This window comes from Diceros bicornis, chromosome 37 (genome assembly GCF_020826845.1).
Source record: "Diceros bicornis minor isolate mBicDic1 chromosome 37, mDicBic1.mat.cur, whole genome shotgun sequence".
Lineage (NCBI taxonomy): Eukaryota > Metazoa > Chordata > Mammalia > Perissodactyla > Rhinocerotidae > Diceros > Diceros bicornis.
In genome coordinates, this window is record NC_080776.1 from 6,950,250 (window position 1) to 6,973,914 (window position 23,665).

Consider the following 23,665-nt stretch of genomic DNA (forward strand, 5'->3'; position numbering starts at 1 on the left):
AAACCTGGGGAGAGTTTGGGAGTTGTTCCTCTTTTTGCCTTGAAGGAATCCATCTGCTTGGAAGCCAAGAAGAGACCAGGAGTCCCAGCACTTCACCGCAGGTTCACGCACACGCACACGCACACACACACACATACACACACACCTGCCCTGCCCCATCTGTACCCTCAAAGGAGAAATGACTTCCTGCTGGGGAGGCGACTCTAGCGGTGAGCAGACACAAGGGAGAGGGAGAACAGGACAGAGGAAGGAAAAACGTATGGAAAAGGACACTCGTGGTAGGGAAAGAAATTTTATTTTCAAGCTTTTAAGAGAATAATACAAACAACAGAGAGTTTTAAAAAAACCCTAAAAACTAGTTTAAAAAAGTACTTGACAGTGTCCCTTTAATACCCACGGATGATGCGGCCTTTGTGCAATGACGAGAAACTCTGCAGGTGACCACCAAGTGGCCTTTCCTGGCAGGGTCCCCGGAACCAGCAGGTGGGCTCGAGGGACACTGCTCCCAGCCAGGGTCCCTGGGCTCATCTAGCTGCACGAGAGGAGCACTGAGGGATAGCCAAACTGCCCTCAGGGGGGGTCCCGAGTAGCCAGGAATACTGAGACTGATCTTCACTCCACTCCTTGGGGCACATCCCCCCAACTTCCTCCTGGGAGACCCTGGCGGGAGGTGGCGGTGGGGGGTCCTGGGTCTCGGCCTGCGCCAAGGCAGGAGGGAGCATGGCGCTGAGCTGTCCTGACCATGGGTAGGGTTGAGTAGTTGGGAAAGTCGCTCCTGTATTGACAGCTTTGGAGGCTGAAGCCACAGCAGCAGGACTGTGCTCGAGACACTCATGGAAACCTGCAGTTTTCTCTAGTTGTGTGTGTGTGTGTTTCCTGTAAACATCTTGGAGCCAAATCACCATAAAATAAAGTAATAAGGGCACAGAAAGACACCTACCTCCAAATCTCAGCCCTCTTTGAGCCCACCTGAAATTGGGAGTTTCAGTTTGGAAGGTTTGGAAGGGAGGAGAAATTCCCCCTCCCTCTGGCCACTCACACCAACACCTCCCTCCCACACCACCTGCCCCGGGTCCCTAAAGCATGGGAGTCAGGAATCCTGTCCATCCAGGTGAGCCCAGGGGCGCAAGAACTGTGTGTCATCCCGCCAGCCCACACCCGCCCTCTCCCTCCCCGCCACTGCCCGAGGCTCACGGCCCAGGGAGAAACAGAAGCAAACTCAAGTTTAGAACAGAGCAGGCAACAGGTGCTTTTCCTTGGGACTGTTTACTCCCTCCACAGGTGCACACGTGGGCACCACAAACAGATGCGCCGGCTTCGCCCTCCCAGGTGTTTAGGGCATGGGTACATCCGGGTGTTTTTGTCGTTGTGTTTGGTTAATTTGTATTACACTTCGTTGTTAAGTTTGTGTTGGTTTTCCTTGCTCTCGTTGGAGAATGGTATTGACTGGAAATGGTATTGATTGGAAATCACAGAACCACCCATGGCACCAGCCTCACTCACTCCAGCTCCGATCCCGTCCCCAGACCCCTCAAGGCCCACCACCCTCTGCCTGCCCTCTGCTCTGGCACCTGGGTGCCACCTTGCCTCCCCGCACCTGCTCCCCAGACCTCGCCCCGTTGGCCCCGGCCCAGCCTCCCCTCCCTGTCCTGTGTGGTCACGGCCTCCCCTCCAGGTCTCTCCTCTCACACTGTCGTGACCCTCATGACGAGCTCTCGGCTGCCGCCCTGGGGGCTCCGCTGTTCATGAGGTCTTAAGTGACTCAAGATGTGCAGGATGGTGTAAGCACAGTGGTGATCGGACAGAGGGCCTGAGGGGTGGCTGGCTGCCCGGGCAGGGCCTTCCTCAGGGGCAGGGGTGCCTGCGGCCTCCTCTTCTGAGGCAGGGGCATTGGCCTGGGTGGATGAGGAGGTCCGGGGGTTTGTCCTGCCTCCTGACTTTTGATCCTCCAGGTCTTTCGACTTGTCATAGTTCAGCACTTTCCACTGCTGGTTGACAGCCTGCCACCGTTTAAAGATGCGGTACACGGAGGGTCCCTCGTGGATGATGAGACCTGAGGCAGCAGGGAGAAGAGAAGAGCAAAGGCCAAGTAAGAGAAAGCCAGAAGAAACCAGTCTCCCTCTATCTATAAACGAATATAGGCGTTGGGTAAGCTGGATTTATATCAGGTTGATTTGATCTTTTCAAACCTACCTCTCAGCTCTGAGCTGCATGGTTACCATCCCTACATTCCTAGATTCAACCAGCCTTCAGGAGGGAGAAGGTGGAAGCCGCCACACCGAGTTCAAGACATAGTTGAGCACCTACATGCAATGCCTGTGCCTACCTCTACTCCATCCTGCCCACTTCTTGGCTTGACAAAATCCAAATTCGTCGTCCGTTGAGGCATAATATAAATATCTTCTTCTCACTCTGTCATGTATCCGTGGTACCTGGTACTTAGCAGATGTTGAATGAATTGTGTGCTTTCAAATGCACCGCAAAAGAAACCCTGTGGTCTTTCCATACCTGCTGAATGGTGTCTGAAATTCCACTGGTTAACTCTTTGCACGCATAGCCCAGTGCCGCTGAAATACACACACCCTGGGAGAGAGAACTTTGACGCAGTTATATTGGCCAGAGGCGGTGTAGAGTCAGAGATAAGCCACATCAGACAACCAAGCAAATACTATTAATTGCGTGCCTACACTAGGGATAGTGCAGTGAGCAGGAGAGGCAGAGTCCTGCCCTCAGAGAGCTTACATTCTAGTGCAGAGACACACAGGAGACATGTAAACAAGCCAAGAAGACTATTTCGGGAGCTGACAAATGCTAGATGGAAGATAAAATAGGATTAAATAGCCATTGGCTGCAGGTGTTGAGGGTCCTGTTTTAACGAGCGGGTGATGGAAAAGGCCTTTTAGTGGGAAGCGATATTTGAGTTGAGACTTAAATGATGAGGTGGGGTCCGTGCCAAGATCTAGAAAGAGAGGTAGGAACAGCAAGTGCAAAGGCCAGGAGGTGGGAACGGAATGCACGAGGGCCAGAAAGAAGTTCAGTGCTGCCAGAGTGCAGTGAATGAGCGGGGCAGTGCAGGGAGATAAGGTGGGCAGAGGCCCATCTGTGATAGGGCCTTGAGGGCCGTGATGAGGGGTTTATATTTTATCCTGAGTATAATGGGAAACCAATGAAGGGTTTAACAGAGGGAATGGTGTGATCTGATTTACCCTTCAGAAAGTTCATTCTGGCTCCTGTGAAACAATAAACTGAAGATTGACAAGAGTAGGAGCAGACGTGATGTGGTGATTCAAGTTGGAGAGGACGGTGGCCCCCACTAGGGTGATAGCAGAGGTGACAGTGAGAAATCGTTGGCATCAGGATGCAAGTTGGAGGTAGAGTCGACACACTTGCTCACAGGTGAGGTGTGAGTCAAGAGAAAAGTCTGGACTACTCTGAGGCTTTTGGCCTCGGCAGTTAGAAGAGTAGTGGTGCCGTTGACCGAGATGTGGAGGGCACGCCTCCACATCATGTGTAGGGGGTGTGGATTTGTGTGGTTGGGGCTGTAACAAGTGACACACATGTAGTGGCTTAAAACACCACAAATGTATTCTCTAAGATCAGTCTCCCTGGGCTAAAGTGAAGGTGTCAGCAGGGCTGGTTCTTTCTGCTGGCTTTGAGGGGGGGATCCATTTCCTTGCCTTTTTCAGCTTCTAGAAGTGATCTGCATTCCTTGCTTCTTCCTTGCATCACTCCACCCCTTTCTTCCAATGTCATATCTCCTACTATCATCAAATCTTCTGTCATCAAATCTCCCTCCGCCTCCCTCCCATAAGAACATTTGTGACGACATTGGGCCCACCTGAATAATCCGGGATAATCTCCCCATTTCAAGATCCTCAAATTAGTCACATCTGCAAAGTCCCTTTTGCCATATAAGGTAACATTAACAGTCTCCAAAGATTAGGACCTGGATGTCTTTGGGGCTGTTTTTCAGCCTACCACAGAGATTAATAGTTATATTTTGGTCATGGTAAACTGAAGATGTCTGATAGAAATCTCACTGGCAGGGCCAGGTAGGCAGTCAGACATAGGGGTCGTAAGTTTAGGAAGTGATCTGACCTGGAGATAGAAGTCATCAGTGTAGAGGTGGAATGTGAAGCCTTAGGAATGGCCCCACCAGGCTGGTGGCACAAGCGGTTAAGTGCGTGGGCTCTGCTGTGGCAGCCCGGGGTTCATCAGTTCGGATCCCGGGCATTCACCGACACATTGCTTGTTAAGCCATGCTGTGGTGGCATCCCATATAAAGTAGAGGAAGATGGGCATGGATGTTAGCCCAGGGTCAGTCTTCCTCAGCAAAAAAAGAGGAGGATTGGCATTGGATGTTAGCTCAGGGCTGGTCCTCCTCACAAAAAAAGAAAAAGAAAAAGAAAAGGAATGCCCCCAGATATCCTGGGGAGGGAGGGTAGACAGGTGAGAGAAGAGGGCCAATGAGAGGGCCATGGAGCTTCTGATGTATAAAGGTTTGGTGGCGTTTTGGTGGAGGCAGAACCGGCAAACGAGGCTCTGAAGGAGCAATAAATGGTATAGAAGCAAGACCAGCAAGTGTGGAGACCCAGAAGTCCAGAGAAGGGCATGTTTCAAGAAGGAGACCCTGTAAGGTTTTTTGTGGGTTTTTTTTGGTGAGGAAAATCGGCCCTGAGCTAACACTGTTGCCATTCTTCCTCTTTTCGCTCGAGGAAGATTGTCCCTGAGCTAACATCCGTTCCCATCTTTTTCTATTTTGTATGTGGGACGCTGCCACAGCATGGCTTGATGAGTGCTGTAGGTCTGCCGCTGGGATCCAAACCTGCAAACCTGGGCCACCAAAGCAGAGCACGCCAAACTTAACCACTGCGCCAGTGGGCCGGCCCTGCGTGTAACTTTTTAAAATGCTGTTGAGAGGTCAGCTCAATGAAATGAGGAGTGACCATTGGCTTGGTGGGCACAGGTGGAGTAGGATGGCAGAAGTGACAGTGGGAAAATGAGGTAGTTCTCATCCCAGAGCATCTTTTTCTTCCATGAAATCATCAGCTAAGGTGGAAGGGAGAGGCAGGTAGTGTTGAAGATTCGTGGAGAGAAGAGAAGGTGGGAAATAATTATCTTGGAAATTAGGAGAGGGAATTTACAAGGGAGATGTGGTAGCATTGTCTTTTGTGTTGAGTGCCCATTTGAGATTTGTGGCCATACATTTGAATTGAGTCTAGGCACTGGTTATGTGATTTTTCTCCACACCTTCAACTGCTTGCTAGGGACATCTGTGGAGTAAGAAGGAAGTTGGGTTTAATTAGTGTAGAATGTTTTTACAGGCAAGTTAGACAGGAGAGAGAGTGGGACACAAGAATTATGGATGTTTGAAAGGGAGCGGTTATCACGCTGACCAAAGGAGTCTAGGCTGGTGAGGAGGGAAGTGAGGGAACAAAAGGGACAAGGGAGAATGAAGAATGGAAAATGGAAAGCTATAGGGTCACTGCCAAGGGGTTTCTATGAAGTTGGAGAATTGCGAGGGTCAGTGAGCTATAAGGATGGGGGTGATGGTCAGAGAGTGGGATGGTTAAATCCACATTTTGGAAGTGGTGTGGTTCTGAGTGATGATGAAGTCTGAGGGTGACCACTTAAATGGGGCTGAGGTGGCCAGGGAGTTGGATAGATTATCTGCAGCAGCCATCCTCAATAGTATTAGACCAAATGCCCCATTTTTATAACAGATATATTTTAATATCCATTTTCCTATCCTGAAATGAAATTCATAGGACAATATAAGTCACTATGGCTTCTTTTTGAAAAAAAATTAATATAATGTCCTAACAAATAATGTAAAGAAAAACAAAGGGGAAATCATTTATAACAAGACAATATAAATGCTAGAGCATAACTACATTAGAAAACAAATAAAAAGTCTCATACATTTCCAAAATGCCCCCTAGGGGATGATACCATCTCTGCTGAGAACCACTGATCTATAGAGATGCTGAAGCCAGGAATGGTGAGAGGGAGTGTATAGTGAGAGGCAGGTGCATCAAGGAATGTGAGGAGTGAGTAGGCAGTCAGCAGCCAACAGCATCAAGAAGAGGAAAGGGTGGTAATATCTGATGACATGCGCTTCAAAGGGGCTGGAGCTTCCGAAGGATAAAGGAAGAGAGGCAGTTTGGAAGTGGTAATGGGGAGCAAGGAAGACACTGACCCCACTTCCAGGCCCCACAGAATACAGTGTAATGGGAGAAAAAGCAGACACCACTTGAGACAGCCATGCAAGAAACAATGTCCTCAGGAGACAGCTGTGTTGCAATTAAAGGAAGATGAAAAGAACACTCAGAGAAGAGGTTGCCAGTGATGGGCCGTGAGGTCCAGAGGGCATAGTGGAAGGGCTGGGAAGATGTGGCCAATTAAGGGATGAGAGAAACAGAAAGGGGATGATTGTCCATATGGTGAGGGTGGTCTGGGAGGCTGGCACCTGTGATGACTGGGAATTCACCCCGCAGCAATTGTAAATCTAGGGGTGGCTGGTCTGACCTTTCTGGGGAAGAGCTGACTCACAGGAGCAAACAGTGATGAGTCACTCCAGCCTCCTCGATGTCAAGCAAAGAGACTGGATGGGAACACTTCAAAGCCCCTCCAACCTCCAACACGCTGTGATTCTAGGAGACAAGACAGCCGCCCACTGACACCCTTTCCTCCAGTATTCCAACAGCTCCTGAAATTGCGCTTTGTGCAACAAATCTTCAAGGATTCATCAAAGGAGAGACAGTCTCCTTGCAGCCCAGTAGTCTCTAATCCTTTGGGTCACCTACCCCTTTGAGGATCTGATGAAAGCTGAGGACCATTTCCCTGGGAAAAAACCAAACATGTGGATTGTCCTTATAATTTTAGGGGGTCCATAAATCTCCTGAAGACTGCCTGTGTGCCTCTTGATCTGGCCTGCCTGATTCTGGACAAGGAGACTTCCTCTCTGCCTGCTCTCTCACCCTCTTCCCATGTGACAATGCTCATCCCTTCCTTCAACTTTTTGAACACGTGCCTGTGCACCCTTGGCACTGCACTGTTCACTTGTTCATTCATCCCACAAACCTTGTTTGGACATTGCTATGCTCTTTTCTCTAGATTGTAAGCCCCGCGACGAGGGGTCAGGTATGGTTGAGGTTTGGACAGCTAACGCAGTACCAGGAGCTAAATGAAGCCTTGATGATGATGGAGGAGATAGGGACCTTGGAGGGAGATAAGTGGGATCTTTTGAAGCCCCAAACTAACTCTTTCCAATAAGAGCCACTACACTTGATTCTTAATTAGCTTCTTGATCAGACAATTTTACCCTGATTGAAGAGAGTGGCTTAAATTTTTGGTCTGAATGCCATCTTCTAATTATCTGTCTAGTGTTCAGGAAGTAATTAAACCATTTTAACGGATAGGTGGCTGAAGGGGAGGAAGGTGCACCTGTTTTTGTAGATAATGCTTGTTTGGCAAAAGTTGGAAAAGCACAAACTACCTCATTCACATCCTCTCCCTTAGCACTCCCTCTGTTTCCTACTCTATAAATTACTTATTGATTCCTCGATGGCAGAGTAAAAAAACTGGGGGAAGATGGGTGGGGGTCATGTGGTAAGGACTGGTGAAGTGAGCAAAGTTGAAGAGATAGGAGAGAAAGAAGATGGGTGGAAATGGCAGTGGAGAGTTAGAGAGACTGAAATTAGAATAGGAGGAAAGAAGGCTCTCGGTGAAGGGAGGCAGAGAAGTAGCAGAAGAAAATGCAAAATTAGAATGCATGCTAATGTCAGAAACTCAGTAAGTTTTGATTGAGTCCTTTCCTGGAGTTTTCTATTTAATTAAACAGTAATCTAGTAACCACCTACAAGGTGCCCAACCCTGGCTGTATCTGTGGGAAATCCAGTTCCAGTAGAATTGCCGCCTTCATCTTTCTAACATCTCTTCATCTTTTGGGGTTCCTCTTCCTCACATGGCGGTAGGTTCCATCAGTGGTCAGAACCCTTCCTTTGTCATCATAACTCTCCCCCTGGCCTCCGCTGAAGTGGCCCTTTGCTCAGCCCACGAGGATGGGAGGGAAGGTGGCCATGGTGAGCAGGTGGTGCTGCCTGCCTGGCTCCTCCTGCCCCTAACTCACTACAGCGCTGTCGGGGCATTCTCCCTGATGTGGCATCCCAATCCTCCCTGCTGAATTTTGGCCATTGCTCTTGCTGTGTCCATAGCAGTGAGATAGAATTTAATTCCGTTTAGTATTTTCTGAGTGCCTACTATGTGCTTCTATGAGTGCCTGTGATGGAAAAAAAAAATGGTTCTCATTATGTATGGAGTTAAGAGGCCAAAGCTAACTGAGAAGTCTGCAGAGAAGCCTCTGGTCCCCTCAACGATGCTAGAATCCTCTCCCCACCCCCATCTCCTGTGGGTAGCCTGGTTTAAGTGGCAAAAAAGCTGCTGACATCTCTAGAACAGTGCTTCTCCGACTTTAGCATGCATCAGAATCCACCAGGGATCTTGTTAAAACACAGATTCCTGGGCCCCACCTCCAGAGAGTCTGACTCAGCAGGTGTGGGTTAAGGCCTAAGGATGTGTGCTTCTAAGAAGCTCTCAGGTACTGTTGATGTTACCTGTGTGTGGACGCCCTTGAGAAGCACTGCTTAGTACACAGTCCTTATACTGGCCCACTGCCTCACAGAAGGCTCTAAATTTTGATAAAATAAAGAGCTATAAGTAATTTAAAAAATTACACTCCACTTCCAGATGTGACAGAGATGAAAATGTAAGGCAACTGAAGAAGTGGATGCTTCCTCTCCTAGACCCAAAGATCTCTGGGCCCCACAATTTCGAGACAACTCACCAATGAACAGGTATTGAACATTCAGAGCACCTGCCACCTACCAGCCTTGTGGCATTAGGTAAGTTACTTCCTCTTTCTGAGCCTCAGTGTTCTCATTGTAAGCTGGGGCTGATACCCCCTTCCTTAGAGGGTTGCTATGGGATTAAATGGAGTGATGAGTCCCACGTGCCGATGCCTGGCATATGTTTAACTCTCAATGCCACCTGATATTTTTTGTCGTGGGGGAGATTACAGGCCAGAAAAAGCCCACTCACATCTCTTCCTCCTCCGTCATGGCCAACCCATGCCCCACCACAAGCACCTGTTCTTCCGTCTCCTAACTGTCCTTTCCAATCCTCAGTCTGCGTCATGGTTTGTAGATGAATAACGTGCTAGAATGGAAAGAGCTCTAGAGACCAGCTGATTCTACAGATGTGGGGTGAGCCCTCACAGCTGTGCCTCCTCACCCACCACCACGAGCCTTCAGCAGCACCAGTGGAAGGATACCCTCCTCCCGCTGTGGAATTACCCACTGTCAGCCAGCTGTGGGGCAAGACTCACCCCGGAGCCCCATCACTGCCAAACACTCATCTTCCAGATGCTGCCCCTCAAGGGCCCAGCCCTGTCAGAACCAGCACTAAAGAACTAATCAGGCATGTGTGGGGAAGATATCAATAGAACCAGCCAGTTTGGGTGGGTTCAGGAGGTGCTGCTGGGAGATGCCCCACTGGCAATGCTACCACCTGCCCAATATTCTCCAGGGGTACAGCTCCGTGCTTCTCATGAGTGTAGCCAGGCTGTACTTCTGGGGGGCTCCCTGAGGAGGAGGCAACATATGGATGCAGGAGCCTCATTTGGGCGGACTTACCTTGACTCACATGCTTTGAGTGGTAGTTTGGGTGACTCTCCCAGTAATAAAGACTCAAAGGACAGAGGAGGGTGAAAGCATTCATTGAGGGTGAGGCAAAGCCACCTTCCCCTTCTGTCTCTACCTCGTCAATGCCTTGTCAATGCCCGGGAGAGTGCCCCCTTGGAGGTGACTTCTGAAAGAGTTCCCTTCCTAGAGGCCCCTGCTGGGCCAGTTGACCTTGTTCAAGCTGTACCGAGTGTCTCTCAGCTCATCAGAGCCAGAACCTTCCAGTCACTCTGCTTACCCAGGGCATTGCAGAGAGCTGTGAGAGCTTTGCAGGGAAATCATTAAGAGTGCCGAGACTCTTTGAAATGAAGTGAGCTTAACTCAGTAGGACTGGGAAGGAAAGAGAAATATCCCTGGAGTCCCAAATATCCTTGCTCTGGCATAATGGAGAGGTCCATTCCTGGAAGTGTGTTTGTGAGGTTATGCCCTAAGATAGCAGATTTTTTTCTGTGCGGTTTCTTTATGAGGCTTAGAGCTCTCACTATCTGGACAGATACAGACAGAATTGCATTTCTCAGCCAGTCAGTGTGGTGATGATGAAAGTCATGGTGATGATGATGATATTGGCAATGATGGTGATGGTGATGATAGTCAATATTTATTGAATGCTCACTGTGTTCTGTCACTCTAAAAGGGCTTTGCAAATATGATCTACTTCTCATAGAAACCCTATGAGGTGGGTGATATTATCTCCACTTTACAGAACAGGAAACTGAGCTCAGAGAGGCTAAATGTCTTCCCCAAAGACACACAGCTTGCACATGAAGTGGGACATAAACCTAGGTTTTCACTATTATGAACCAGAATAGTGCCGTATGTCTGGGCCGCTTCCTCCTCCACGCTCCAGGTCATGTTCTCCCCCCAGAGAGCGAGCAGCTATAGAAGAGATAATTTTTAAAAATTATATGTGTGTATATGTATGCAATTTCTATTTGAATTCATAATAAGATGTATTTTCATATGTGTTACATAGCTATAGCAGAGTGGTTGAGGCTGTGGGCTTTGGAATCAGATGAAACTGGGTTCCGGTTCTATGACCTTGGGTGATTTACCTCTTGGCCTCGGTTTTTGTATCAGAAAAATGGGCTTTATAATAGCAACTACATTATAGAGTTGGAGGGAGTAAATAAGATAATGCACATAAAACACTTTTTACAATGCTTGGTACATGATGAATAATAAATATTAGTTATTGTTTTATCATTATTATTAACTATCATGTGACTTCATCTTAAAGGAGTTATTATAAAGTTACAAAAGTAGTTTATTTAAGCAAACATGCCAAATTTCTATATCCAAAATGAGTGTCGTTTTTTAAAATCCTTGGGATTTTAAAGATTACCCTTAGGAACTGGGGTATTTTCTCTTATCAGGCTATTTTAGCTCAGAGTTGCCACTGAGGAGTTACATTTTTCAGCCCTTTGCACCAGGTGGAGCCAGGTGACTGGTGCTGAACATGAGCACGAGTGAAGCCAAGGTGTAAGAAGTGGGTATTAAGTGGAAAAGTGTGTGTGTGTGTGTGTGTGTGTGTGTGTGTGTGTGCGCCTTATCCATGCCTTCTTGTATTTTCTATTGGCTGGAGATAAAAAATTCAAGAGCCTAGGGGACCATGGAGCCACAAGATGGAAGGGGCTTGGGTCCCTGAATCACTATGTGGAGGAGAACCTCCCACTGACAGGAACTTCTACTGGGTTAATTCACTGAAATTCGGGGGCTTATTTTTCTTTATATCTGCGGGAGTTACCCTAACTAAAACACCTTCAGTGCTAGGTAGGGGCCACAAGAGAAAAGCATGTGTGGCTTGATGCACGTCTCACATGGTCCCCAAAATGTATTAACTGGCTTGAGCATCCACCTTATTCACCAGATTGGAGCTATTTCTAGCCACAAACCCACCATCAATGGACAGACATGCCACTCCTGAAGCTGTCCCCAAGACTGTACCACAGGCACTGAACACAGTTCAGGTGTTTAGGAACACCTCCTAAGAGGTGTTCCTAAAATATTTTGAGCCCTGTCAGCACAACTGGAATAACTGAATTGCCTCCCAGGGGGTCTCCTTTGAGGGGGACAGGACTCACTTGGCGTGTCTGCTTCTAAATCAGTCATCTTCACCTTACAAGCATCCAGCAGCTCAGTTTTGGAGAGAGGTGGCTGTGCATAGGAAGCCCTGGGGGTGGGGGCGAGTTAAGGAAGGAGTGGGTGGGATATGAGTTAAGTTGGATAAGCCACATGAAGATAACAGAACATGGACCGAGCATGATCTCACCCATTCACGTGATTGGTGCTCATCAGTTGGTGGGCCTGGCCCCAACAGCCACAGCCACGGTGTCAACCTGTGAGAGTCATGACACCGTCTCACAATGGAAGTAACTTCAGAATCCTAGAATGTCAGACCTGAGGGGACCTTGGAGATTATAAGGTTCAGCCCTTTCATTTTATAGATAAGTTAGCTCGGTTGTACAAAGAGGAAATAACTTGCCCAAGGTCATAGAGGTGGTTAGAAGCTAATCTGGTCTTCAGATCTAGATCTTCTACGTCCTGGTCTCTTCTACTGCACCAGGCTGCCTCCTCCGTATTTTCAATTTCCTAATCAGGGAATTAAAAAGTTTGTCAGGTGGAGTCATTTCTATCCAGAGAGAGGGAAGAAAGGAAGGAATCTTTGTGACATATATGTGTTTTTTAGTTAATGTGAATTAAAATTAAGTTTGAAAAGTAATATTTTTTACAGTCCTCCTGCCCCCACCCCCTGCCCACTTGCTCTAAATCAGGATTTGAATCTCTACCCCAGAGGGCAGGTACCAGGTATTTCTAAATCATAGGAAAGAACCTCAAGGGGCAGCACACAGAGGAAGCTTTAACAAAAACCTTTCTATAATTTTGTTAATTACCATATCCCACTGTTTTAGAGATCTGGAGCAATCTCAGAAATGTTGCTCTCTTCTTCCCCTGACCCCACTCCACTCACAAGTGAAAAACAAACATAATGAGGTTGAGGTCCTCACTTCTGCAGAGTTGACTTTTTGGTGGCCGATCTCTTGGGTCTGCGGAGTGAAAAAAAAAATGTTTTTGGTGCCAAAGACCTTAATTAATTTGCTCTTGTTAAATCCTAATAACTTGACTCAGCGGAGCAGAGAATGTCCCATTTGTTTGCTGGGAGGCTCTGTCAGCTTCTCTGCTGGGGAAGACAGCATCATTAGAGATGACAGAAGACGAGGCAGGTGGAACAAGGACATTCGATGTACTCAGATCTTCTCACTGAGGGGACACGGATGAGGCAACCAAACCTTCAAGTAGAGGCACTGCTCTAAACAACAGAAGGCTCTCAACTTTGTGAGAACACAGGGTCAGGCTCTTAGGCTGTGATTGGATTCAGGGTCTAACAATTTCAGCAAACCTTTATTGAGTGCCTACTATGAGGGAATCTACCCTGATCAAGGTCCTCCTCCTCTGGTCACTGGTATTTCTGAGTGCCTGCCCTTCCCCATATGCCATCTTATTCAGTCCTCTCAACAACCCTCTGAAGAGAGTATCATTATCCCATTTCAGAGATGAGGAAAGGGAAACAGAGAGAGGTTGTGCAAGTCCCTCAGGATCCCAAGGTCAGTGAGAAACTGAGCAATATGCAGCCCCAGACCATTATGTAGCACCATCCTTGCCATTCCAGAAACCCACCGAGTTTTGTGGCTCAGTTCCTCCTGCTTTTTCTCATTCTGTCTCCATCCACCCCTCCAGAGTTTAATGTTCCCCAGGTCTCTGACCTTAGCCACCTACTCTCTCTGAACACTCCTAAGTTATCTCATCAAAACCCACAGTTAAATCACCTCTTATTGTTGACCTCCAATCTGTCTTCAAGTCTTATGATCCAACTGCCTACAGAAACCTTTCCTTACGACCTCCCCCACCAGTCACCAATCCCCATCAGAACTGGTCCGATGCCCTCAACACCTTCCTCTGTGTCACAGGAGGGGACCTCTTGTGTGCCATCAAGGCCCCTTCCCTCTTTTTACCCCAGCAAAGAGACTATTTCCTGGTCTTGCCCTCTCCTCACTGCAGCCCATAATATACTCTATGTGTCTTGATTCTCTTCTACTGCAAGCTCTTGGCTAGGAACTGGCTCTCGCCTCTCTGCCTGGATTCTAGGCTTAAGATGCTTTTTTGTTTCAGTGCCTTGGCTGAGGACATACCCTTTGGTTCCCCCGTTCCCTCCATTGCCCACCCCATTTTCATGCTCATCTATGGTGCCCAGTCTCCACTCAAGCCAGAGTCCTGGGGCCCCCATTTGCCTGGAAGGAGTTCAGACAGTCTTACCTAGTCTACCTCCTAAGTGCTTCCTAGGTCATCCCGTACACTTCTTCCCCACTACCACTGCTCTGCATCTCCTTACTTCTTACTGAGACTGTTAAAAGTGTTTTCCAAATGGCCTCTCCCCACCTCTAGTTTGTCTAGCTCTGATCCATCCTTCCCACAGTTGTCAGGGTTATCTCTTTATAACATACATCCAATCATATTTCTTTCCTGCATAAAATTTCATCAATGCCTCCCCATCACCAGTGGGGTAAAGTCTGAGCTGCTGAGCACATGAGTCATGACCCTGTGGGATTTGGCTCCTGCCAACCTCTCCATCCCTATGGCCCATCACCCACCTCCCCACCCTGGCTCTTTGTGCTGAGTCATACAAACCTGCCCAGTTTCCTAAGCACACCTGGTTTTCTTACATCTCTGTGCCTCTACAGGTGCTAGTCCCTCTGCCTGGAATGTTCTTCTCCACTCTTCTGGGCAAACTTTGACTTATATTTTGAAATCAGTTCAAGGACAGGGTTCCTTCCTTCAGAAAGCCTTCCTGGACTCCCCTAAGAGAGTTAATTGCTCTCTTCTCTATTCTACCTTCCTCTGGATCTTGTACAGTCTCCCACTGTGTTGTAATTTATTTGTAGACCGTGAACTCCTTGAAGGCAGGGACTATGTCTCATTCATCTGTCTGTCAAACTTCCCTAGTTTGGGGAACAAAACAAGACAGCCCATAAATGCTACTGGATGAATGTCTGTGACCATCCCGAGCCCCCTCTGATTCAGTCATTTCCTGTGCTCACTCAGCTCTAGGTCCCAGCTCTTATTATTGGGATCAATGATTAGGTTGTTTGCCTCCCCGATGGTATGTAAGATCCTTGAGAGCATGTGACTCTCTTGTTGGGAGTCCCCTCTCAATAAATATTTTTGAAGAAATGGGTGGATTCCCTAAGTTCACGCTAACCAGTAGATTTAGGTCCCCCACCCCAAATACCTTTCACCAGAGTGTCTCATGGGGGACAAACCACTCAAATTCCATCTCAACTTTTCAAGCTTCCCTCTCAGTTGGTGTCAGAACAGCACTGATCAAAAGGGAGGCACAACAATGGCCAACCTCCAAACCCCTGAATACAGGACAGGAGCAGCTGGGGCTCACTGAATTTCTTATTGCTACCAGCCATTACCCTATGGGTCAAGGTATGACTGGACCAATTTCCCCTCAACCTGCCTCCCCATCCAGGCTCTGCATCTGCAATTTCACAAAGCACTCAGAGATGAAATAGGCAGTAGAAAGTTCCCTGGAATTGGAGCCAGAGGTTCTTGGGCCAATCCTCAGCTCCGCCATGTGCTTAGATATGTGACCTGGAGCCCCGTCACATGTTTAAGCCTTTCCTCACCTGTTAAATGTGGGTCATAATACTTACCCTGCTTATCTTTTAGGGTTGTTGTGCCCTTTCTCGGTTTCCCTCTGTTCTTGCAGGGCTTTGGTGGTTTGTTCTGTCCACAGCAACATACATTTGGCTTTCATAGTGGCATGGATTGGTCTAGGAACTTAGGACCCTAAGCCAAGAGATGCTTAATTTGTAGGGGCGGCTTGTATCCCAGAATGTACAACTCTCTGATATGACCCAGTCCACAGCCATTGTCCACAACCTTGGACCCACGCTTCATCAAACAGAGAGCCAGATCTTCCTGGCAACCATTTCAGGCAAAATCCTTTGGTGAACCAAAGGCCATTCCCTGACAGACATTGCTCTGGCGTCTTCTCATTGACCATTGACTGACCTGCAGGCCAGCCAGGTGGACACAACCGTGGATGGAGCTGATTGTGGCTTCATGAGCAGCGAGCTGGCCATGTCCCAGACTCTGCATCCTCTTGGCTTCATGGCAGAGAATATCTGCTGAGCTGGTTTTGACATCCAGTGGAATTTCTCCTCTTGTGTCCCTCCCACTCTCATGAAATTTCCCTCAATGCACCACTCTGATAGGAAAGGTAAATCTATGTTTAAGGATTAACTAACTTATGTTTATTCAGATTCTTTACTATGTGAGGCCATTTAACAGTCTTAGGGAATAGAAAATTTTTCTTGGTGTCTGAAAAATAGAGAAAGACTCCTTTTAGCAGATGGTCTTATTTATTTCTTACTCACTATTTTGAGCTAACACAAGGCTAGCTGCATTTTCCCTTCTCCTGCTGATAAACTTTTTATCCAGGTACGAATTGCTCCATCCATCCAAGGAGCTTGAGTCTACGGATATGGATTCTTTCATTCAACATTTTTTTCCAACCAACATTTCTTGAGAACGCTCACCTCTCCCTTCACCACTTCCACCCACTTTCTGGTGAGGAACTTTCTCTTCCTCTGCCCACTCTTTCATAACATCTTCCACTATCTCGAGACTTCTGGAAGGGAAGCTTCCCCTTTCCCATGGGAATAAGCTAATTGATTGAGTTTTAAAACCGGTGACCAGCTCAAAAGTAAGATAGGTGCCACCCTGTGGCTCTCTTGGCTGTGTTTTCCATCTTTGTGCAGTAAGAAGACCATGTTATGCCTCCTTCGGGCTGGCCCCAGCCGGGCTGTTCCCTGTTGGAGCTTCTCTGCCTCCCATTGGTTCAGTGAATGAGGTCTGTGTGGCCAGATGTCTAGATTTACGAATAGAGGCAGGAGGTGATAGGAAGAGGGGTGACGATACGCTTTCTCCTCTCAGAACAAACTTGACCCTGAGCTGGCATTCTGGCTCATTTCCCCTGGAAATCTGATGAAGGTGGAGTGTCAGCTGTGTTGCATCATTGTGTGGGTTGGAGGTAACCCCTGACTGGTGAGTGCTTTACTGTAAATGCCTAGCGCAAGGCTGTGGCTTTGGGCTTCCCTGAGTACAGTGACTCTTGTAACTGAGCATGACTTTTGTGGGGACCCTGGAAACTATGCCAAAGTGGACCCTGCACCCACTGTTGTGAATCATATACTTCTTCCTGAGCTAACATTTTGGGGACTGAGAGACTAGCCCAGGACTAGGATATGGAGTGCGGTGAGGACTGACCTGTAAAGGTAAGACAGACCTGCCTTGTGGAGGCTGTGGTTCCTATCCTACATTCCTCTAAGCGCACTCTTGGGTAGTTCTGTGGGTCTCAATGCCTAGTTGAGCCTAAAAATAAAGATGCCTCTGGTAGACATTGCAGGCTCCACCTGATTCTTCCTTCCAGAGAGCCCCTAAAAAGCTGATACTTTACAACCACTTGTGCAGTGCTGTGTGTTTTCCCTCAACTGGCCAGAATGCTGCCGAGGAGGAGAAGTAATTGATACTTGAACTTTACCCTTAAAACGACTGTCATCACTACTGATCATCATCACCATCATCGCAACCACCACAAAAACATGTGCATTCCAACTACTGCCTGTCACCTCCTCCCACTCTCTTCTCTAGATCATATGTTACTCTCTTTTTGATGTTGTCTCCCCACATTTTCTCCCATGAACAACATCTCCTAGAAAAACGCTGAACTGAGAGTCCTACTCTGCTGCCTGAGCCAGCCTAAGACAAATCCTTGTCTCAGAGTCTCACCATTTGAAAAATGGGAAGAATAATCATTGCCCCTGGGAACATGCTCTGAAGCTGAATTAGCTCCAGTTATAATCAATAAAATGATGGAACAGTCTGTCTGTTCTATCTCTATCACTCTTCAAAGGTGAGATAGTCTAAATATAAATATATCTGACCACTTCAGGACGGCGCTAGAAACAGTTAGGGTCCCTATGCATTCCCCGCCCATCAATGGTGTTTCCAAGCTGTCATTGGCTTGTCAGAGCAGATGGATAGATCATGGAGATGATGGTGTGGCTGTGCATCTGGGAAATCATGTTTTCCAAAAACAGTGTGGAAACGTCAATAATTAGCCCACTCTGCTTCTTTCAGAAATTGAAGGACCGAGTGCCACATGTATATGAGAAGAGAAAGAACTAGAAAGATAGAAGGGGGCCAGGGGAAAGCAAGCAGAAAGAGAGGAGCCAAGAAAGATACAGAAGAGGAGATGGTGCCACAGAGCCATATTCAGGGGAAGGCACACTGAGCAGGAGAGACCAGAGCACCAGGCAGGCCAGAGTGGGGGTGCTGGGTGGCTCAGAGGCACAGGGAGCAGGCCTGTGTATGAGGGTTTCTCCTGTAGGTGGGCCCAGTGCACTCGAAGTCGCAGGTGGCATTTGCAGGTATCCCATGAGTGATGCCACGGGACTCCTGCTATCTGACGCAAGAGGGCTAATGGAAAGAGCACTGGACTGCCAGCTGGGAGACCTTGCTTCTAATCCCAGCTGAGCAACCATGGGCAGATCCCTTCCTTCCTCTGAGCCCCAGTTCTCTCAACTGCAAAACTGTACTGGTCAATTGCAAAGTCTCTTCAATGTCCGATTCTCTATCTTCAAATCCATGGATACATGAGTGGTAGGAGGTATTTATGCTTCTCTCTCTCACACACACACCCCCCCAGAGGAGGAGAAGTCTACTTCCCTGCCCCACCACCCCATTGATGTTGGGCTTGTTGGTGACTTGCATTGGCTCAAAATGGGCTGTGAGCAGGAGGGACAGCATGCCAATACTGAGCAGAAGCTTTGAGAAGCATTGCAAGTTTCCACCAGCTCTCTTGTGCTCCTGCACTCGGCTGGAAGAAAATGCCCAGTAGTCCCTGCTCCTTTAGCCTGCCTCCCAGCATGAGGCGACACTTAGAGCAGGCCTGAACCCAACGCATAGTCAGAAGGTAAGCCCAGCCAAGCCCAGCAGAGCCACAGCCATCTCACAGACCCATGAATGGGAAATAAATGCTTGTTGCTGTGAGGCACTGCAATTTTGGAGTTGTTTGTTACTGCAGCCAAAGTTGACTAATACACCACGTGACGGGAAAGCATGTCTCATAGCAGTGCACATTAGGGACCGATCGAAAGCCTGCTTGAAGGAGAATGAAGGACAGCTGGAGGGGCCCCTCCAGGAAGGCCCTACACTGCTTACCCCTCCATGCAGATCCGTATACCTCCATATGGAAACACACCTGGCTTTTGGCATCAATAACCCATGCCTCAGCAGGAGGAGGAAGGGAGTTTGGTGGGAGGCAGAATTAAATTAGAATGCCTCAAAGTCAAATTCCTCCCCATTCACAGTCCTTTCTCTCCCACCGTCCTCCAAATCTGGGCAGTCTATTTCTTTCACTGCCTAGGTGCCATAATTAAAAGGCTCTTGGACTTGGGGTTGATGTATTGGTGTAGCTAGCAGGGAGAGGCAGAAAGATGCTTAGACAAGTTTACAAGTTCCAGCATCACTGGTCTCTGGCTGCTGTAATCAGTATGGAAGTCTCGAGGCCTCTCTGATTCTAATATTAAAGGACCCCAAAGAAATTCACAGTAACATCCTCCCAGCCAAATTCTAGCTAGTAGATGTTTTCCTGCCAAACAGAGCAGTGTAGCATAGCTGATGTTATACACAGATATAATGCCCCAAGAAGACCACTCTGGGACTCTAAGGCCCTCAGTACTGTGGCCCAGGGGATAACCTGAGAGTTCCAGGTTAGGATGTATGACCAGTGCTTAAGCACGCTTCATTTCGCTCAGAGAAAACCAGGACCATTCCCCATCTCCTCGGCTACATGGATAAGGACCTCAGAGTTGACACCATAATCATCCATTGAGAAAAACAAAAAGATCCGGCTCTCCACCAACCACCCTAACATGATGGAAAAGGAGGGAACATAGATTTGGGAATGGTGTAAGGGAACAAGGAGGAACCAGAGTGGTGGGTTTCCAACTTTTTCTGAAACACCGAAGACTTTAAAACAAAACCTTACCTGGAACGGAAACATACGTAAATAGATGAAAGTTCAGAAGCTCTAGGTGAAGCAGGAGTGAAGATTCAGAGTCTGTCTGTGGAGCATGCCATTTTCCACCCCCCAAGATGGCTCCTGAAGCTGTGTGTGGAACCCCGGGGCTACATACTGTTTGAAAACCACTAGACTAGAGAAATGTTGGGCATTGGAACAGGCTTAAGGAAAGCTGAAAAAAGGGGGGCAGGTATCATCATGGCTGTTTCTGGGCATTTTGCTTTGAAGAGAATGGAATTAAATGTATAGGCATCCCTCATTATGCCTTGGCAGTCATGGGGTATACAACAAAGAAGAGACCTTCCATGTCTTGCTTGAAGCAAATCTATTGACCAACTGACGTTTCTCAAAACTTCTTAGAGGCAAGGCTCCTCATCCTTATCTTTGACTGGGCAAGACAGATTTGCTTGGGAAACATATGGATCTTCCTTCTTTGCCCTGCCTCCACACCTCTGCCCTCAAGCCTAAGCCACTGGCCCCTCCTGAGCTCACAGGTCTCAAGCCTGACGCCGTCTCAGCTTTGACCTTCCAGAAGGAGAAATTCTGCGGGATTTGTCTAACTCACCAGCATGTGGCTCCCCACTTCCCATAGACACAAGCGCCCAGACCCACCTATGCACACCACGTCCATGAATCCATACATCCCGTAGCAGATCTGGAAGAGGAGGTCTTGGCGCTGCCATTTTGCCGAGGGACTGAAGGTCGACCAGATGAGCCAAGAGATGCTGGCGATGAGGAAGAGGGAACCCAAGATGGCGGCTGCAATCTGAACCTTCTCAATGACTGTCAGAGAGATGGCCTGCCACTGGGGAGGAGAGAAGGGCAGGTTAGCAGTTACTTGGGTGCCCTCGCCCCATTTCCATCCCATTCCCATCCTTCTTCCTTCAGTTGCCTCAACCTCTCACCTCTGGTTTGGGTCTAAACCAGGGCTTTCCAACTTGTAATACAATGGATATTTTTTCAAATTTCTGAGTTTTACACTGTACTTTTGATGTGGAGGAAACCTATATCACACCAAATGATTAGAAGTCATTGTAAGGAGGGAGTTCTGGGCACATGTGGCTTGGAAAGAAGGACTACAGACAGAGAAATGGGAAGGAGAAAGTGAAAATACAGAACTAGAGTGGGTGCTATTCCAGGGCCCAGAATATTCTTTTCAGAGCAACGCTGTTTATTTTCACACTAAAGGCTTTTCCTTTGTTTGTTTTCCACAACGCCTGGCGTGTCATTTAATATACATGCTGGAGATCACCAACTCAACAGACGAGAGGACACAGGATGTGGGGGAGAGATAAGAAAAGGAGCATAATTTTCTGACTGTATATGAATGCTGAGATTTCTGGGTGTTTTTTTTTTTGTAACAGAAAAAGCACTTTACTAATAACAGTATTGATGGATGGGTTGAAGGCTGGGGTGTGGGCGGGTTTCAGCTCTGAAATTCTACTATTCTATGGCTGGTTTAGGTAACACAGGCTTAAAAGAGTCTGGAGTTGGATTTTGGTTTGGTATTTATTCATGCTGTCATTCAACAAATATGTACTGAGTATTGTCTGTGTGCCAGCCACTCTGCTGGGTGCTGGAGATAAAGCAGTAAGCAAAAACATACATGATTTCTGTCCTCACAGAGCTTACAATCTAGAGAACACAGACAACTAAATAATTATTTACAACTGCAATTCATCAGGAGGTACATGGCACTGTGGAAGCCTTTGATAGGAGGATTTGACTTCCCAGAAGAAGCGAAGCTTGAGTTGAGTAGGAGTTTACTAGGCAAAGAGAGGAGAAAAGAGTGCTCTGGGCAGAGGGAAGACCATGTGCAAAGGCCCTGTGGCAGAAGAAAGCATAGTGAGTATGAAAACCTGGAAGAAGACCAGAGCGGGTGAAGCAGAGAGCGCAAAAGGGAATATGGGGTGAGACAGCTGGAAAAATAAGAAGGGAAGACCATGTGGAATCCTGAAGAATATGCACAGATTTTTGACTTTGTCCTAAGAGCACACGTGATGCTATGGAACACTTTTAAGCAGAGAAGTGACAGGATCAGATGTGGGAAGGTGGAGGGGAGTACAATTTCCTGATTGTAGGGATTTGCATAACGCCCTGCAGAGAACACCCCCAGAAGACATTTCAGCCCGAACTCCAAGGAAATGCAGACAACCTTCCATCTGCCAACAGTGAGTCCTCACTATGTGTTAAATGGCCTGGATGGAAGCACAGAGTCTGGCTCCAGCCAAGACTGACCAGTGGTCCCTAAGGAACTGTAACCATTGGAAAACATTTCTCCTGCTGGTCTGGGTATAGGACGTTGGCCTTTACACTTAATTATACAGACAGCATCCCATTACAGGTAATTGGGCCTTTAAATTTTCCACTGCTTCCCCCAGCCTACAGTTACACATAACAAGGGAATTTTCCAGAAGATAGCCTGATCCTACAGACTCCTCTCATATACAACCAATGCTTTTTCCAGAGCCTGCCTCACTGCCTGAAGAGGGAGGCTGATGGAGTTGTTTGTTTCTACCGTTGAGTCACGGACAGTCCTCACCTTCTCCTGCTCCAGACTTCAAAAACCCCAAATACAGAGGCACAGAAAGGTGCCCGTAATCCCTAAAGATCCTTCCTACCAGCCCCCAAGGCACCTGTGGAACCTAAGCAAGGTTCAGGTTTTTCTGATGCATGTTGCAGAAGGAACAGGGTGGGGGTGCTACGGACAGGGCGCTCTCCTCCTGCCTGTCTCCCGTGAGCCTCCACAAGAGGTGCAGGGAGCAGGGAACAAGGGAGCTCGGACATCTCAAAGGGAGGCTGGGAGGGGAGAGGGGCTCCAGAGGCACCGGCTCTGCCACCACCAGACACCGGGAGCCTCGTTCCAAGCGGGATTCTGGTCGCAGCACCGTGAGCCTTCTCCATGCCCCGCCCTCCTGCTCTGTAGCACGGGTGAATGGAGAGACCAAGGCGGAAGGGCACGGAGCCTGGTGTTTCCTTCCTTATAACAGAAAAGGGCACTGGGCAAGGGCTCGGGTGACCCAGTTCTAGCTGGGGTCTGCTCCAGCTTGCGGAATGTGACCTGGGAGAAGTCAGTAAATCATAAGGACTCTCAATTTTCCCCTTCGTAAAAATGGAAGTAATTGGTTCTTCCCTCTTCCTAGAGTATTGCGAGAGTTAAATGAAATAACTCTTTAATGAGTGCTTTGAAGGGTGTGAGCCGCTGTCATTTCTGTTCTTCATTATGTTTCAGCAAAAATGCAGCTATGCATGCCGAGGTGGGGTCTTCCTAACGGACTCGGTGCACTCTGGACCTGTGTACTATAGGGTGGAGGCTAAGGGCCAGACTCAGGAGTCAGACCCCTGTATTCAACCCTGCTCCACGAGGGTCACCTGGGGCGAATTGCTGACCCCCCCCTCCTTGGTCCCTCCACTGTCTCATCTATAAATTGGGAATAATAATAGTACCCACTGCATTGGGTTGTTTTCGGTGTTAAATGAGATAATATATGTGAGTACTTAGAACAGTGACTGGCCCCCGGTGGGCCCTAACTGAACGGTCATTAATATAATCACAGTTCAGGGGTAGCAGAGAGGGTAAGCAGCAGCCACGGAGCCTTGAGACCACAAGGCCGCCTTTCTCAGTGGCTCTTCTGCTAGAAACAGAATCTTGCAGGTTATCACTGAGATAATGTGCTGTCGTGACCACTGCTTCTCACAACTTTGTATGGGGCATGACCAAGGGGAGAGAGACCTGAGAGTGGGAGAAACCTCCACTCTGAGCAGAGGTGGTCGG

The 23,665-nt window shown here is 48.0% G+C and overlaps 1 protein-coding gene across 1 annotated transcript in view; it reads right to left on the reverse strand.

Annotated features, from left to right (window-relative positions):
- Nucleotides 1-1,685: 1,685 nt before the first annotated feature.
- MARCHF4 (membrane associated ring-CH-type finger 4) overlaps nucleotides 1,686-23,665 on the reverse strand; it is a 105,472-nt gene continuing 83,492 nt past the window's right edge. The window contains exons 3-4 of the mRNA XM_058533463.1: nucleotides 20,503-20,695; nucleotides 1,686-2,053 (exon numbers count right to left, since the gene is read on the reverse strand). Of these exons, the coding sequence (XP_058389446.1) occupies nucleotides 1,686-2,053; nucleotides 20,503-20,695 (561 nt within the window). The remainder of the gene's footprint in view (nucleotides 2,054-20,502; nucleotides 20,696-23,665) is intronic.